Below are 19,062 nucleotides of genomic sequence, written 5' to 3' on the forward strand. Positions count from 1 at the left end.
AAACAGCTTATAAGCAACTTATAAGTCAATCCAAACGGGCTCAAAATAAGCATGTATTTGCTCTTAAGTTCATCTTGGCCATTGTCTCTGTCTCTTTATTTGTGTTCCTTGACCTATTAGTTGCGTTCTATTATCAGAAAGAATGCAGAAACCAACGAGATGAAATGTCCGCGTTTGAACACTTCTCCGCAATGCAACTAGTGATTGTTTTTCTGAAAAATTGGTTGGCTCTGGCAGTTCTGGAACTCTTGGCTCTGATGGAACGGTCGTTGCTGCCAAGGTGCTCATAACAGAAATGGGTCGGGTCAGCAGGTTCGGGTTTAAAAGTTTGATGGCAATTATATCCCAAAAGGCAACAAACACTTGACATATATTATTCTACTCCGTACCACATATTTTCTTTTTTTTGCCCAATCTCCTTAAAATCTACATTTTCACAGGGACTATTTATTTTTTATTTTTTATTTTTTTTAAAGTTGCATCAATACTCTAAAAACGATTCAACTTTTTGCACGGATTGCCCTTCAAAGGTGTTGGTCTTTAATTTTTGTCCGTCGCTTAAAAAAGTAGCTGAAAATACCTCGAAACTTTGGGTTCGAACTCCAACTCAATAAAAAAAAAATTACAAAGGCATGAAAATTATGTCTTAAGGCGAAATTTGCCTAAGGTAGAAGTTTGCCTTGTAAAATTTTGCAATGCAGAATTTTTTATTTTTACTCTGTTGGAACTCTACAAAAGTGAGATCTTAAAGCTTAGGCTTAACTTTTGCCCGAATAGGCCTAATTTTGTTATGAAATTTTATTTTGCGATTTTTTTCTTTGACTGAGCCAGGATTCAAATACCTAGAATCTCAGGGTATTTTAGGCGAAGGAAAAACATTAAAGACTAGCAATTTGAGGGACAAAAATTAAAGATCACTCCCGATTAAGGCCAATCGTGCAAATTGTCCAAAGGGATTCAGGCTTTTTTCATTGTATGCTTGTCAAATTGACGACTTTTTGTGCACCTCTCCTTAAAAGAAATAATAGCAAGAGATAGGATTATATATATAAAATTATATATTTGTTAAATATATTTACTGAACCCACACTGAAAGACTAACTATCTCTATGACTTAAACTATTTTAAGAAATAACTCAAAATGTATTTATTTTGCATTTCTTTAGGCTACTATTTATTGTTCAACACACATGTCATATATTTGCTCAGTTTTAATCTAATAAAAATTTTTAATGTTAATAATTTGATGAAGTTACCATATTTTTTATCAGTATTTATAATGTATCATTTTATACAACTTTCTTAATCCAAGTTATAAAGAAAGTATATAAATTAATATATTTGCCTCCATTTGGGTTTGAAAAGTTATCAAAGTACAAATTTCATGTAAAGGTATAGCAATTCGGAAAATAAAAAATTAGAATTATCGTTTTCTTATTTATATACTCCTTATATATAGTTGAATTTATCCTTAATGAGATAAGTTAATTTTTATGTACTATCAAGAAATCATATAAAATTGATAAGATTTAATTAAGTATAATTTCGTGAAAAGATTTCTTAATTTCTAGGTATGAGTGACGTGTTAAAAAACTTTTTTAACTAAAACATTTATTAGGTCTTACTTTACATTTAAACATGTCCTACGTCATATGTTCCTCTCAATACGCTTCTCCCTATTAAACATTCAACATTTTACTTCTTTAGTGATGTTATATGTGCCTACAAATAAAGTAAAAATTATTGAATGACATTGTTTAGTGTTGAAAATAAAGGTAGTGTTATCAGTCAAGATTAGATAATATTTAACATCTCTTGTTTGACTAACCAAAAATGAATCTTTTTAAGCATGAAGCATGTGTAAATAACTAAATTGATTCTTGAGGTTCATTTTATGAATTTAAGTTATGTATTGAGCTTCGACTAAAACTAAGGTTAGAAAACACATATGACTAGCATAAGTCTTGACACATAAAATAATGAGTGAAAAATCAATAAATATCAAAAGAAATCTATTTCTATCTATAAGCAAAGATCGCATGCTCACAAATTCATAAAAATACAGAAATAATTTCCAATTTATGATCTTCGACGAGTTGTAATTATCATACTTTATCATGTTAGTTTATAGAATATTGAATCACTTGCGCCCCTTGGTATTTGCTAATTTTCCTACCAAACTTATTTCCTCATAGATTTTTTTTTAAAAAAAGACTGTCCAATTATATGACGAACAAACTTTAATAATTATGAAAATTTATAAACAAAATATGGACAACCTGCATTAAATTAATTATGTACCAAAAAAGGTGACACAAATTATACTTATTTGATAAAACTTATACATTTATTTTATGTTTTGAATTTGGGCTCGAGCTTAGCATGGACCTCCGCCAGCTAATTTCAATATAAGTGGTATTGTATCTTTTCATCTTATTTTGAAATAAGTGGTGTTTCAGGTAATCAAAAAGGTTTTAATGTTGTTCTTCCAATTTTACCCTTATTTAAATGAAAAGAGTTTTATATAATCAAGAAACTACTAAGAACTGCATCTTTTTCAGGGTATTTATCAAGGGCAAGTTAGTAAGAGTAGATCTTGTTTTCTAGGAGTGAGTAGTTTTCTTAAGGGGTGAATATAGCTAAAAACAACACTTAATTTAAAATGGAAGCAGTAATTTGACTTCTATGGACAGTTAGTAGGGGTGGCAAATGGGCCATTTGGGCTAAAGTTGGGCGGATCAAAATGGGTTGAACCTATAGATGGGTCAAAGCCCAACTCTGGTTAAAGCTTGTTTGGGCTAAGATGGGTTAAATAAAGGGTCATAACCAACTCGCCCAACTTAACCCACCTTTTCAGCATATTGAGAAACTAAAAATATCTATATTCTTTGATTGCAAATATTCTCTCGCTCATGCTATTCCAAATAAATTGTGTTTGAAAATCAAATTTAAATACTTTTTGGATATAAAAAAAACTCAAACATATGCTTTTACTCAAAATAATAAAGATATTCATTGTAAATATTTCCTCATAAGTTATCCCAGTACATAAATTATATTCAAAATTATTTCAAAAAGTAAATTAAATGTTAATTGACGTAATGAATAGTGATCTTGTCAGATTCCTCTCTTTTATCCCTTTGTCTTATTTATATATTTTTATTGTTGTATTGTGCATAACTAAGAGTAGAAAACGTGTGTCGGATATGGGTGGGTCAAAAATAGGTTAAATAAAAACGGATAAGCATTGACCTTCAAGAAAAAAAATTAAAAACTTAAGAATAAAAAATTACTATTAAAAAATTTAAAATAAGTAAATAAAAAATAAAACAAATTAAAATTAAAAAATATATTTTTATCTAAAAATAAATAAATTTAAACTTAAAAAAAAAAACTGAAAAAGAAGTTATAATGTTTTGTTTTTATACTTATGAACAGAGGACAATGATGGGTCAATTTGGACTTATTTGATGGGCCAGTTTGAGCTGATGATTTGTGATGGATCTACTTGGGCTAGCCCAAATCAGCCCATCTTCAAAATCACTCTAGCCCAAACCCATTAAAGTTTGGGCGGGTTGGGCGAGTCAAATGGGTTTGGGCTAGTTTTGACACCCCTAACAGTTAGATATAGATTCAGGATTTAAGCTTTATGAGTTTAACATTTAAGGTTCTTCGCATTGATCCAATTGTATTTTAAATATTATATGAGTTCATATCCACGATTTGTTACAATCTTATTGAATTTATGAAATACTAGGTTCACATGAACCCGATAGCTAAGAGTTGTGTCCTTTGTTGACAATGTTTCAATCTCACGAGTAAATCAGAAGTTGGATCTACATTAGATGTCCCTCAAATCGCTACATCTATCCTCCGCAAGGAGTTTGGTCTCAAACCCCTTTCCAAATTGAGGAACACGCCATGCGATAAGCGCATGTTGAACTATCCGTATGATTGAGAGCCCTCATAGCCTATGCATAATTTTAATATTATCGTGTCTTCTAAAGACAATTAAAATAACCTGTTATACTGTGTGAGATCAATAACTTAAAAAATAAGACAGATAATATGTTGTTCCCTCCAGATCAAAAAAAGAGTTTACTTAGCCTTTTTTTTCTTGGATTAAAAAAAGAGTCCACTTAGCAAATCAAGAAAGAATTAACCTTGTTTTTTCATATTTTTCCCTATTAAGTGTTATATGATCAAATCCCAATGCCTATTTAATTAGGGGTAGTTTAGTCAAATAAACTATTTTTGTCTAGGAGTTAGTATTTTCTTAAGGGGTGTGCAAATGACTAAGTGAACTCTTTTTTTGATCTGGAGGGAGTATAATATATTAAAATACCTTGATAGTGTACGAGTTCTTTATACTAAGTGTATGAACTTTAAAACACCGAAGAAATATTTGAAAGGATCAAAGACAACATTTTTTTGGGTCTCATTATTGTATTAAATCTTTGTTTATATATTTATCAAGGGATATGTGTGGATGAAGCTTGAGAGGGCGCATGACCGCAGTCATATTTTTTTAATTTTTTTTGAGATATCATATGATTTTTAAAATTTGCTGGCCCGATTAATGTAAATTCACATCGTAAGACTCGTTAGAAGTAAGAAACACTTCCCATGAGAGATTTAAACACTGGGTGCCTAAGTTTCGATAGTCAAGTCAGCCAGTACTTTTTTATAAAAAGCTAATATGATAATATTGTTTTTCCTTATAGTGTAAGAGTAATTAGTCATGAATTAATCATTTAGCTTATTACTAGTATAGTATAAGCTATGGTGGCAAGTTCTATGTAATCAAGCAACTCAAGAAATAAACTTAAAAAATTGTTTGATTCTTGTAATCAATTCAATTGAACATGTTCAGAACCGATTATACAATTATTGCCCAATAATATAATTTCAATCAATTGCCCCTAACTTCAGATTAAACTAATGACCACACAGATAGTACATACTCCAAAAATGTCTGATTTATTCCTTAACTGTTGACATTTCATAAAACCAGAAAATCTAATCTTTGAATGTATCATAATTAACGGGGATAATAACACTTTTGGTCTCTCAGATATTGATAAGTTCCGATTTTGATCCTTGTGATATTTGAACGAAGCACATTTAACCTTCAATTAATCGAAATGGGTGTTTTTAGTCTTTCTTTATGTAAGAAGTACATCGTATTTGAACTACTTTCAAAACTATATTATCGTCAAATATGGAATATATTACAAGTTTAACATAACATATAGGTAATTAAGTGGTCGAGCGGCTAATTCTTATGGTAAACACAAGCAAAGGGATCAAAAGTGCACATTTTAATTAATTGAATGCTAAATGCGATTAGTCAAATATCACAAGGACAAAAATTAGATTTTAGGAACCAAAAGTGTTATTAACCCCTAATTCTGCATGTAAATTTTAATAGCAAGTTGCGATAGACTATACAGTCCAAGTCGTTCCATTTAGGTTCATATCAATCCAATACTAGGAGTATATAAAATAAAATTAAAAATAAAAATAAAAAACAACATACTTAGTGTAGTCCCACAGATGGGGTTTGGGGAAAATTCAAAATAAGAATAAACATAAAAAAGTTTATAAATGTTCTGTATATTCTACTGAATCAAGCTTTGAATTTGCAATCAAATAAATGACGTAAAAAATGACTTCAGTGTATTCCTTTGTCAGCAATAAATGTACAATCCTGAAGATCTATTCAGCAATCAGCAACAATAATATTAGAGCCATTCAGCTTTGTGTTATTCTGTAATTTTGTACTTATAAGAGTTTTTTTTTTTTTTTTTTTCTTACACATTATGTAAGTCAATCTGAATATATACAGTGGCAAAGCCACAATATACACGTTGCGGGTTCGGCAAAACTCAGTAGGTTTGACCCTGATCCTTTATATGTATCGAGAAATGGTCATCAAAGCCCATAAATTTCAAATTGTGGATCCGCCGTTGAATATATGCAATAACTATAGTGTGGACTCCGTAATTACAACGTCAATAATTCCGTTCAAAAGATGCTTCTCAATGTAGGTCACAATTTGTTCAACTTCATCCAAAGTAAATGCATTTCTCCAACCAAGATCCCATGTTGTACTAACCATTCCATTGCACCATATATCTCTTTCATGCAAGGCATAAAGAGTATCGACTGAAAGGCTATTTCCATCAACCTTAGTGTAATTTTTGAAGACATCAATCGAGTCACATATTTCAGTCACCAACTTGTCGAAGGAGATGGAGACTCTTGACTCGTTAACGGGGTTTTTTGATATTTCCAGGGCGTGCTGAGACCTTTTGTTTTCTAGCAATTCATTTGCACATTCCAGTACAAGTTTGCTGTTAGAAATTTCATTGTCTAGACTAATTGTCTGCCATAATGTCGGTTCCCATGCATCAGTATCGAAAAGCTCCTCTGCTCGACTGAGGAATGATTCGCTGCTCAACAGTATGTGTCTTGTAGTGGCTCTAGATTTGAGGTTTTCATTTTCAGTTGAATCTAGATTGACTTGATAGCTAATGTGCTCCATTAGTGGGATGTCATTGACACACTGGATAGATGGCATGGCAGATTCAGCAGCGGAACTTTCATCATTCTTAAGATTATCTGCAAATAAAGAAGTATCATTTGTAAATAGTTGTACCATGTCTAGAGATCAAACTACTTGGATCAATAACTAGAGTAGTAGAATATACATTTTTCTCTTGTGCCTTGTAAAGATGCAATAACATATTGGATTTGAAAGATGTTTAGACGTAGCTACTTTAATGTGTGGCTACTTTTATTATCTTCTAAGAAGGTTGCTAGAGGAGAGCGACCAGAGGATACTCTAGGCAAATGGTCAACTCTGGTTAAAGCTGTAGTATTAACAAACCGTGCATATTCATTGAACAAGTTCTAGCAAATTTATGTAACATCCAGGGCAAGTTTCATGCTTTCACAAGGACCAGTTACTTGCAAGCCTACGTACATGAATATTTGCAAAAGGTTTACTAAAGCACCCACATAACGCAAAATTAATACTCCCTGTGTCTCAATATATCTGAAGGTGTTTGATCGAGCACGGAGTTTAAGAATGAAAGAAAGACTTTTGAAGTTTGTAGTCTAAAATAAGTCATAGATATTTGTGTGGCTATAAATCAACTCATTAAGGGTAAATGAGAAGTTTAAAGTTAAATTGTTACTAAATATGGAAAGATGTCATTCTTTTTTGGACTGACTAAAAAGGAAAGAGTGTCACACAAATTGGGACGGGAGAGTATCGATTACATGACACAATGCCAAACATAACTAAATAAGTGCCTTACCACTGGCAACACTTTCAATGATTTCTTTCACTTCTTCACAGGGAAGCCCTTCTGAGGATGTAACTTCAGTGATGGTTATATCACTGTCTCGTTGAACTGTGTGCACAATGTGGATGTTGTCATCCTGTTGTTCCATATTCTCAACCTGCATCTACATATTCCATTAGTCTGATTATAATCTTATACGAAGAACAATAACATATGAGAGTAATAAAAAGGTTAGCTAAGAATTCAAAATAGAAGGCATAAATGTCACTTACCATAGGAACAATGGAGGAACTCCTGACTGACTTGTCAGTTTTGACATTCTTTTTCCTTTTTGTGGAGTTATGAGATGCAACGGCTGTGATGCTCTTTGAGATATTGCTATTTGAAGTTGCAGCAACTTTTTCTGGTGCATTCGACTTTTTCTCAGGTTTCCTCACTTTAGCAGTGGTCCTCTTACTTTGACCCTGAGATTTAGTGGTGTCATTGAGTTCAGCATTTTTCATTTCTACAGATTTCTTCGCACCAGGAGCTCGTTGAGTTCTCTCAACCCTTTTTTCTATCACTTCTTTCTTTGTTTGCTTAATCTTTCCAGCACAAGAAGCTCTATTCTTTGTAGAAGGAAGTTTTCCTTGAATGGAAACTTCAATAGCCTTCTGACCTGCAGGTGCTACACGATGGTCGTTGGATCCTTTTTCTCGGCTAAAGCTAGACTTATCAACTTTTCGTGTATGCAATTTTCGGTACATAGTGAAATTCACAGGTAAATTCTCTTCATTTAAGTTCCATTTTCCAAATGAATCTTTAGTATCTGAAGGATTTTCATCACCGATGGAAGTAGAAAACCGTTCTGCCTGAAATTCAGGAGCGTACATGGGCTTCATGATCACAATAGATGGAGCATCATCAGCAGAATTCTTCATGAAATGAGAAACACTAGATTGATGAGAGATCACATCACTAGATTTGCATTTCAAAAGGCCTTTGAATTGCATGGTTTCAATTATTCCGTCCAATGTTCTCTGTTTTGGATCTGCCTCGGCCAGCCTCTTTGCTTTTGGTAAATCTATTTCAAATATAGGCCTTCTCTGCTTAAAAATCTTGTCCTTCTCTAATTGTTTCTGATGCAAGGGTGTCGAAGGAATCTCTTCAAGTCCCATTAGCCTTGCAATCAAATTTGGCACTTTCGGCTTCTCCTTTTGAATCTTGGCTGGAGAACAGGCAAAAGAAGCAAATTGGCTTGAGCTACTGGACGGGAACTCGGGTGACATAACCAGTTTTCTCCCATCAACAACACGAGCCTTTTCTATCGACGACTCACTCGTGCTAGTGAAGCTAGTAGAGGGGAAATCTTGAGACACATCTACTTTTCTTCTATCGATACGAGCCTTTTCTGAAGCACAACATGGTGGCAACAGATTTTGCCTAGCAAGGCTATCTCTTATTACTTCCCTTAGCTCATCATAACAATCGCGAGAACGATCAACAGAAAGTCTCGGCTTTTCAAACTCCAACTTATTATACCTGTGATCTGCAACACGTTCGGATTTGGTCCTCAACTTTGTCATATACTCTGAAGCTTCTTGCAATTTTCCCAGCATCACTAAAGACTCTTGTAAATTAAAAGCTCCTTTCAACAAGTCTTTTGCAACATCCTTTGAATCCTTTTGTTTTTCAACCTTATGACCTTCGATATTTCGAGGGTCAATCTTGGATTTTTTAATTGTCTTACCTTCAATAACCCCTTTGGGATCATCACAAGTGACAAATGATCTGTACATAACGGTCTGTAACATAAAATTTCAAGCAGAACTAGTCAAGATACCGACTTAAAATCTGAAAAAAGAAAAACAGAATGAAAGTTTTAAATTAATAGGATTTGCCAAATGTACTCACATAAACTCTTGAAGAATTTTTCAAAGATCGATGTAGATAGGCAAATGAAACTTCTTTTTCAGCTTTGAATCACTGAAAGCAGAACAAAGTATAAAGAATTAGTTGCTGTCTATTAAAGACAAATATAAACTTCTCAAATATTGAATACATCCATCTCCTCTGAAATATTCAAATTAGAACTATGGGTGTATTCATTTCTAAATTCTCATTATATTCTTTCTTAATCTTTAAGAATAACTGATAATGAGAGGAAAGGGAGACAAGTCAATGGGATAGCTACAAATATGATAAACATAAAAAGATGGATCCAAACAACAAATTTACATCTCAGATGACAAAACTACAAGTCACTGAAAACAAATGAAAAGCAGCTTAAAGACTCATTTTTATCTCAATTTGTTCTAGTATAAGCTGATACTTTGATTAAAAAAAAAATGATTTTCTTATCTTCAGCCTCTATACAAAATGAGATATGAATGAAAAGGAATCAAACACAACACATATTTAACACAGTAAAGCAACTTAAAGACTCCATTTTTATCCCAATGTGTTCATCTTTACCTTCAGCTTCTATACCAAACATAATAAAATAAAAAAAAGGACAAAACATCTGTAATAAAATGCAACCAAATGAAAAAAAAAAAAAAAAAAAAAAGGACCCCAAGTGATAAATTCACACACACACACACACACATATCTGATCTATTGATCAAAAAGTTACTCTATATTATTCTCAGCCTCTATATAAAGAGAAACTTAATGAAATGCACCCCAAATAAAAACCTTGAAGAGAAAAAGATCCCAAGTGATAAATTTGCACACACAAAATAGCTTAAAGACTCCATTTTTATCCCAATGTGTTCATGTATAAGCTGTTCCTTCCATGAAAAAGTGATTTTTCTTACCTCCAGCTTCTATACAAAAGACAAATGAATGAACAAAAAGACAAAACATCTGTATCAAATGCACCCTAATGAAAATCTTGGAAAAGAAAAAAGGACCCCAAGTGATAAATTTACACACACACACACATATATTTAACACTGTAAAGCAGCTTAAAGACTCCATTTTTATCCCAATGTACCATGTGTATAAGCTGATCCTTTGATCAAATATTGATTTCACACACACACACACATTTAACACTGTAAAGCAGCTTAAAGACTCCATTTTTATCCCAATGTGTCATGTGTATAAGCTGATCCTTTGATCAAAAAAGTGATTTTCTTACCTCCAGCCTCTATACAAAAATGAGAAATGAATGAAAAAGTATCAAACATCTGTAATCAAACACACCCAAATGAAAATCTTGGAAAAGAAAAAAGGGTCCCAAGTGATAAATTTACACATCACACACACACACACACACACACACACACACATATATATATATATATATATATATTTAAAACTCACATATATTTAACACTGTAAAGCAGCTTAAAGACTCCATTTTTATCCCAATGTCTTGATCATGTATAAGATGATCCTTTAATCAAAAACTTATTTTATTATTACCTCCAGCCCCTATACATACAAAACACAAATGAAGAAAAAGAAAGACAAAACATCTGTAATTAAATGCACCCAAATGATAATCTTGAAGAAGAAAAAAAGATCCCAAGTGATAAATTTACACACACATTCAACACTGTAAAGCAGCTTTAAGACTCCATTTTTATCCCAATGTGTTCATGTATATGCTGATCCTTTGATCAACAAGTGATTTTCTTATACAAACCACAAATGAATGAATAAAAAGACAACACATTTTGTAATCAAATGCACCCAAATGAAAATCTTGGAAAAAAAAAAACAAGTGATAAATTTACACAACACACACACATATTAACACTGTTTTTTCCTTTAATTCTCACCTGCATTAACCTTTACACTTGGTCAGCAAAAGAGTGAACAGACCCAGATCCCAATTATTATATATAATAATGATAATGATGACAATATCCCTGTATTTTCAAGAACTTAGACTTTTTAGGCAATTTTCTATTTTGTCAACTTTGTTGTGCTAATTTAATACTATTAGCATTTAAAATGTAAGATTTTAAATGTGAATTGTGGTTGGTTGTTGAGTATGATCCTTTGTCCCATGTGAGTTAAGTGTACCTAAGACTTAACTGGATATGGAAGAAATAATTTAAAAAAAAGATAATTTCAATAACATACAATTCAGTATAAACTATCACATTCATGTAGTCGTATTTTTAATTTACATTCGCGTAGCCAACTTTATAATTTGCAATAGTGTTTATACACACGATATACAATATTATACATTTACTGCAATATATAATGTATCAACCTTGTATGAAAGTGTATAATAATGTATAAGAAGCCCATTTCGGGTAAATATTTTCTCCAAATAGACATAGAGTGTTAGTTTCCTTTTTATAAACGCGTGGGTTTGGTTTTTTTTTTTTGGTGGGGGGGGGGGGGGGGGGTGGGGGGGGGGGGGTTACTAATTGGAAAATTGGTCTGAAAATTTTGATGAGAGGAAGGTGGATCAAAAAAGGGATTATGCAACATGTTTACACAAATCTAATCTAACAAATACATTACATTACATGTGTCCTTCCCTACAATTTTTTCACTACACAATAACTACTTAATACTCCTTCCGTCTTAATTTATGTGACATTTTTTTTTCGTGAGTCAATTTGACTAGTCTTTGAAGTTAAATTGGATTATATAGCTTAATATTTTAAAATTAAAATTTTAGATATTCAAAACCTATACAAAAAATACTAAAAGTTGTAATTCTTCTCATATCAATATGATAAAAATATATCTATTTTAAAAATGTTGGTCAAAGTTCACGTAGTTTAAATCTCGAAAATCGAAAAGTGTCACATAAATTAAGACAGAGGGAGTACACATATTCGCTTTAATTTATTACTTAGATAAAATAGTCCGTGCACAAAGCATCTTGGATTAGTAGGGGCCGGAGAAGGACCATATTGATTCCAAGACTCACACTCATAATCTATAGGTTATATTGAAATAATTATATTGTTATTCCAAAGTTCCCATTTCAATTTATTACTTAATCAGAGCTAATTAGTATAGTTTAATATAAATGTAGAGTAAGTTTAACCATCACAAAAACATGTTGCAAATTTGAGTCTTATTAAGAGAAGCTACCATGAAGTGCCTGTGAATTGATTAACATGCAGCCAACCATTTGGTTGTGCTTAATTGCAGCATATTCTCTGCAGGGGACACTTTTCGATGAGGAATTGTCTGCCCCATAAAATTATACAATGAAATCTTACTTCAATTACCTCTGATTTATTTGGAAATAACTTCGTTATAATTATTGCTACTTATACTCCATCCGATAAAAAATGACTTATTTTACATGATATCAAAGCCCGGTGTGATCCCTATATTATATCATGCACACTCCAATTGGTGATCCGGGCGATCCATATCTTTCAATATTATGGTGATGCTACATATAAAGTAAGGATACTCTCATTGGTACAAGTAGAGCTGTCAATATGGACCTGGCCCGTGAGGCCGACCCAACTCAACCCTTTATTTAAGTAGGGTTGGGCTAAGATTGCTTTGGCCCATATAGAAGTGAGACTCAAAAGACCAACCTCTCTTGACCCGCAGGCCTCAAGGATTGGGCTGCGCCAGCCCTTGAGTCCAAAAAATAATACTCCCGCTGTTTCAATTTATGTGAACCTATTTCCTTTTTAGTCCGTGTCAAAATGAATTACCTCTTTCCTAATTTGTAAACAAATTCACTTTATGAAATGATTTACAGCCACACAAATATTCAAGACTTATTTTGAACCACAAGTTTCAAATTTTCTTAAATATCGTGCCCAGTCAAATGGATTCACATAAATTGAAACGGAGGGAATAATAAATTAATTAATTTTAAAAAAATATATAAGTACATTAAACAAAAAAAGATAAAAAGTAATGAGAAAAAAGAATGAACTTACTACTAAGTAGTAATTAGAAACTGAAGTAATACTTTTTAGTCTTAGACTTTATATTATGTTTAATTTCTTTTGAACGTGATCTGAATTAGTGATAAAAAATAATAATTTATATTTGTTTTCTTGAATTTTTTTCTTCTATAATATGGATTTGCCCAAGAATGGGTGGTAGAAGACAGTGTTTTAAAAGGCGAGGGCGTAAGGCGGGACGTTTTACGTCTGCCTCAGTGAGGCGTAAGCCTCGAGGCACGGGGCGTAAGCCCCATGGGGTTTTAATTTTTAGTATTTTATAAAATGATATAATTATAATAAATACTTTTAAATAGGTGAAATAGCGTAAAAAATTGAAGAAAATTATAAATAAGTGATATGTACATATATACAACCCCCCCCCCCCCCCCCTAAAAAAAACTAATTAGAACAATCTATTATACGCTACTTACAAGTACAAGTGACTGCTCGTTACTTTTTTGAGATAGTAGAAGACAAGATAAATAATTGAAAAAGAATATATATGTATATATGCTCCACCCCCACAAAAAAACTAATTAGAACAATCTATTATACGCTACTTATAAGTACAAGTGACTGCTCGTTATTTTTTTGAGATAGTAGAAGACAAGATAAATAATTGGAAAAGAATATATATTAGGCATTCTAGCAATAAAAAAAGGTCTTGACTTTTAAATTTAATGTTTCAGTTCCTTTTTAAAACATTTGAGTAGTTACATGTTGACTTTTGAGAATTTGGGCATTATATAAAGGACTTATTTAACAAATTATGTTTTAGTTCGAAGAAGTTTTCTGGGCTTATGCCCCAACACGCCCCAACAAAACAAACTCGCCCCAAACGCCTGAGCGTACGCCCCGAATTGTTGGGCGTACGCCTTTGGAGACTTTCGCCCCGACCCATCGCCCCGGGGCATTTTAGGTACGCCCCGCCCCAGGGCTCGCCCCGAAAACGCCTTTTAAAACACTGGTAGAAAATTCTATTTCATATTGCAAAAGTTTCATGTTCAAATTGTACCAAAAATCACTTAAAAAATGTTATTTCGGAAGACGAAAAAACTTAAAGGGTTGGCCCGTTCTAGCCCGCAGCCCGCTTAGAGCTGGGTTGGGCTGCCATTTTGCAGGCCCTTCAATTAAAAGGGCCAACCCATCCTAGCCCATTTAATTCTTTGGCCCTTTAGGGCTGGTTGGGTTGGGCCGGGCCAACCCATTTTGACACCTCTAGGTATAAGGTCTTTTTGAGAGAAATTATTTGGATTTGGCCCAAAGCGAATAATCACTTCAAGGGTCATTCGCACCGATGTCCCTATTTTGGAGCGGTCTTTAATTTTTGTCCCTCAAATTTGTGTTCTTTAATTTTTGCCTTTGGCGCGGGATAAACTGAATTTCGGCCGGTATAGCTAGAGTTTAGCTTCAACATATGTATCATAACATCCCACAGGTTGTGCTGAATAAGGCAAAACTTTCAACATTCAACATAATCTAAAAATAGGCATAAGTTTAGATTTTGCTCGGCATAGTAAGCATTTAGCTTCGGCATATGTATCATCACATTCACACAGTTATGCCGAAAAAGATAAAACTATTGACATAATCTGAAAAATACTACACAATTTATGCCGCATTACTTAATTCCTACAGAACTTGTGTCGAGTGAGGCCAAAGTTCAGTTTCCGAAGATAAAAATATTACACAACTTACGCCGAGCGAAACATATCTAGATATTTTCATTAAATAAGCTGGACGGGCAAAAATTAAAGACCATAGATATGAGGGGCAAAAATTAAAGACCAATCCGTATGAAGGGTAATCCGGTGCAAAAAGTTGTCACTTCAATTTAAGAGTATTTTGTGTTGTTTTAGCCCAACAATTGATATTAGAGCCAATGATTCATTAAGACAAGTATATGAAGATAGCAGAATGTTGACGTTGGACCAGACTTTGTGTCTTCTTGCTTCTATGGGTTAGTTACTACCTATTTCTAGATAAGTCCGTGAGTTGATGAGTCATGTAAAATTCAATTTGAGTGGACGATTGTTGGGTGCGCAAGCGAAATCCTACCTTCATAGTTGAAAAGAAAATGATGTAACACATAAAATGTAGAATACTTGCAACATTGTGAAGCCTTTTAAGAAAACAGTACAGGCTTGACTCAAAACGGACAATGACACATCATATTAAAGAAAATTTACTTGTCATAGCTACCTCTAAGACCTATTTATTAATAATAACTACTTTATTTTTTATTTAATTTTTGTAGCTTTATTTTTCCAAAATTATCCAATAACTTTCAAAATATATATACCTCTCTCTATTCTCCCTCACTACACATTTAAGATTTTTCATCTTCTCCAAACCCTAAAAAAAATCTCTCTCCTCTACTTCCCCTCACTGTCGCCTCTCTCTCTCTCCTTCTCTCTCCTCTCCTTCCCCTCATTGCCGCCTCTCTCCCTCCTTTTTTCTATCTCCGGCAAAATCCAGTTATGGGCAAAGGCTTGTATTTACTTTTACCCCACGATTAATGGCGGCGGCTAAGGGTTGTTGCAATGACAAATCAACTGAGTATCACTACTGGAATTTCCGAAAATTTAGATGACAAATCTAATTGAAATGCTGTTGGTGACAATATATTTCTAATGGCGACAAAGCTGTCGGAGTACAATTGTCTAAACAAATTTCTAGGGAGAATTATGCCCATCGAAAATTTTCAACTGTTTTTCATGTAGATTGAACTGGTGCTGCATGCATTTTTTGTTACAAGAATTTTGCTGAGGTTATGAGGAGGTTTTTTTTGGTTGTTGTATTTTTTTTGGATATAGTGTATTTTTTTTGTATTCGCTTGTATTTCGAAGGAGAAAATGTGTATTTGTCATTTTTTTAGTGTATTTTTTTTGTATTTCACCAAAGATTTGACTGGAATCCATGGTTTCTTCTCCTTCTTCTCTCTCCTTGTATCTCAGATTTTAAGTGTATTTCGTCCTTTTTGAGTGTAAATATAAGTTTAATATATTTGGTTGATTGTATTTTTGTGAAAATGAGATGTGTTTCACTGGGACATTTGTATTTCGCTGTATTTCAAATGATGAAATACAACCGCTGGTGTATTTACATGTATTTAAAAAAATTGAAATAAAACCGAATCAAGCAAAACGATGTATTCTGGGAGACTTCTGTATTTTTGGAAAATTATCGTGCTGAGTTTTTTTAATTCAAAAAATTTGGAATGGAGTAATTTGGAGAGAGAGATGTGAGTTGTTATGGAACTTCAACCGTTATGTCATTTATGCTTATGCGTGATACATGATTGATTTAATTTGACTTACCATTTAAAATGAAAGAAGAGAATTTGTTCCATAAATACAACCTATTTTTACTCTATCGGATTTTATATTTTCGTGTATTTCAAAAACGCGAACTCTGCCGGATTTTGTATTTCCGTGTATTTCAAAAATACAACTGAATATAACAAAAACTAGCTACAGTTTGTAAATATAGAAAAAGTAACTATAAATTATTAGAAGCTATTAAAAGGTAGCTGTTTCTGTACGTAATTTTAATCCAACACAAATTGCTAAGCGATAGAGATCCAACAAAAGTTTTAATGAAATTAAGTATATTATTTGCTTTCACATTTTCAATCTAGTGATAAATCTTTTATTGGATTATAAAAGTTAGTGAAGTCAATACAAGACGCGGATATTCAACAAATTTCGATTATATAGTATAAGAAGGCCGGCTGTTCATTTTTTAAATGAACGCGGCGAATATTATAAGAAATGTATCTCTAATTTTGTCACCTTATATTTCTCCGATAAATAAGGGAAATTATTGGTCTTCTATTGACTTCGAAACAAAAAAAAAAAAAGAAAAAAAAAGAAATATACGATTACTTACTTCATAGGGAAAAAGAAAAAAAATATATAAGAACTCTCTGTGGCTGAAACTTTAATGATCTTAGACCAAATTAAATGACCACCCTTTCATAATTACTAGAGAAACATAACACAATAATATGTTCTTCTTTAATGAGCTAAAAATGAGATCATCTTTACTAGTAAGATATTATATTAATTTATCATAGTTAGTGACAAAATGACGTGAATATAGTAATTAATTATGGTTATGTGATATATACTTATGTTAAATTAAAACATATATTCATCGATTTGATATAAACATTCAAGATGAATAAGTTTTATAAGATCATTCCTTTCTAACGGACTAAAAAAGAAACAAATATTACATCAACTAAAATGGAGGAAGTAATTACTAAAGTGCTTAAGACTGAGATAGCAAATGTCAGATCGTATTTATTTAAGCTCATAAGCAGTCCACAAGCCCGTCTAGCTCAGTTGGTAGAGCGCAAGGCTCTTAACCTTGTGGTCGTGGGTTCGAGCCCCACGGTGGGCGCTTTTTTAAAATTCTGTACTTTTTTTTTCTTTTTAAAATATTTTCTTGTTTTATTTTATATGATATTGTGTTTGACCTAATATAGTTTGATCCTTGCAGCATTTCACAAAAGTACAAAGTAAAATTGTATATAATAACTTCAATATGATTGATTCTTCCTTAAACTTGGTGCTTAACGAGAGTTTATGCACCAAGCTGCCCCTTTAATAGATATAATTCTTTTTCCAGTGTTTTCGATCCTCGAAAGAGATTGTGGTGGTCAAAAATGATTGAGAGAAGAAGCTAGTATTGAGTCAATTTCATAACTAAATCTCATATTAGCTAGCTTGGTTTGAAAAAAAAAAAAAGTGGCAGCCCGATGCACTAAGCTCATGCTATGCGCGGGGCTCTAGGAAGGAACGGTCAACAAGGGTCTACTATACGCAGTCTTAGCCCCACGGTGGGCGCTTTTTTAAAATTCTGTACTTTTTTTTTCTTTTTTAAATATTTTCTTGTTTTATTTTATATGATATTGTGTTTGACCTAATATAGTTTGATCCTTGCAGCATTTCACAAAAGTACAAAGTAAAATTGTATATAATAACTTCAATATGATTGATTCTTCCTCAAACTTGGTGCTTAACGAGAGTTTATGCACCAAGCTGCCCCTTTAATAGATATAATTCTTTTTTCTGTGTTTTCGATCCTCGAAAGAGATTGTGGTGGTCAACAATGATTGAGAGAAGAAGCTAGTATTGAGTCAATTTCATAACTAAATCTCACATTAGCTAGCTTAGTTTGAAAAAAAAAAGTGGCAGCCCGATGCACTAAGCTCATGCTATGCGCGGGGTTCTAGGAAGGAACGGTCAACAAGGGTCTACTATACGCAGTCTTACCTTGCATTTCTACAAGAGGTTGTTTCCACGGCTCACCTTAGCTATCTGGGTAAATGCTCAAATTCAAAAACTGAAGTAGATGAGGGGCATCGCCAAGATATTCAATTCACTAGTATCGATAAGAATTTTTTATACAATACAATTATTTGACTATTTTTAAAAAGATCAGTAAAATATAGTAATATGTGAAATTTGTAAATAAACTATCGGAGTCATTATTTTCTATTCAGATTGTAAATGAGGCCATTAATTTTTTGGAATGGCTCTACCTAAATGGCTGGACATGCTTTTACTCTTTCAACTCATTCTATTAATAGAACTCATTCTATTAATAGAAGTAAAAGAAGTACAATTACACAAGGCAGTTCAATTTTAATCAATCCGTTTAATTTTATTTGTCCACTATATTAAAAATAGATTTTCACTTTTATTTGTCCAATTATGTAAGTCAAGAGAAAACTTTTTTTTTCTTCTTGTTTTACACTTAACTGCTCATTCTCCAAATCATTTCACAAGTCCATTGAGACTATATATCAATTAATATGAATATTATAATAAAATATATACTTTATTTATTATTTTTCTTAAAGA

The 19,062-nt window shown here is 32.6% G+C and overlaps 1 protein-coding gene and 1 non-coding gene across 3 annotated transcripts; one reads left to right on the plus strand and one right to left on the minus strand.

The window, feature by feature from the left end:
* Positions 1 to 5,597: 5,597 nt before the first annotated feature.
* On the minus strand, positions 5,598 to 11,220 carry LOC132636796 (uncharacterized). Of its 2 annotated transcripts, none has more exons than XM_060353817.1 (5): positions 11,084 to 11,220; positions 9,207 to 9,278; positions 7,586 to 9,097; positions 7,326 to 7,470; positions 5,598 to 6,624 (listed from the first exon to the last, which is right to left on the minus strand). In XM_060353817.1, the coding sequence occupies exons 3-5, from the start codon at positions 9,089 to 9,091 to the stop codon at positions 5,987 to 5,989; spliced, it is 2,289 nt and encodes a 762-aa protein (XP_060209800.1). In that variant the 5' UTR covers positions 9,092 to 9,097; positions 9,207 to 9,278; positions 11,084 to 11,220; the 3' UTR covers positions 5,598 to 5,986. The 2 variants fall into 2 exon arrangements, with proteins under 2 accessions (XP_060209800.1, XP_060209799.1); XM_060353816.1 differs by having other exon boundaries at positions 7,326 to 7,476.
* Positions 11,221 to 17,523: 6,303 nt separating this feature from the next.
* TRNAK-CUU (transfer RNA lysine (anticodon CUU)) lies at positions 17,524 to 17,596 on the plus strand. Its single transcript has one exon. It is a non-coding gene; the product is annotated as a tRNA-Lys (tRNA).
* Positions 17,597 to 19,062: the final 1,466 nt, after the last annotated feature.

The sequence above is a fragment of the Lycium barbarum genome, chromosome 4 (genome assembly GCF_019175385.1).
Source record: "Lycium barbarum isolate Lr01 chromosome 4, ASM1917538v2, whole genome shotgun sequence".
NCBI lineage: Eukaryota > Viridiplantae > Streptophyta > Magnoliopsida > Solanales > Solanaceae > Lycium > Lycium barbarum.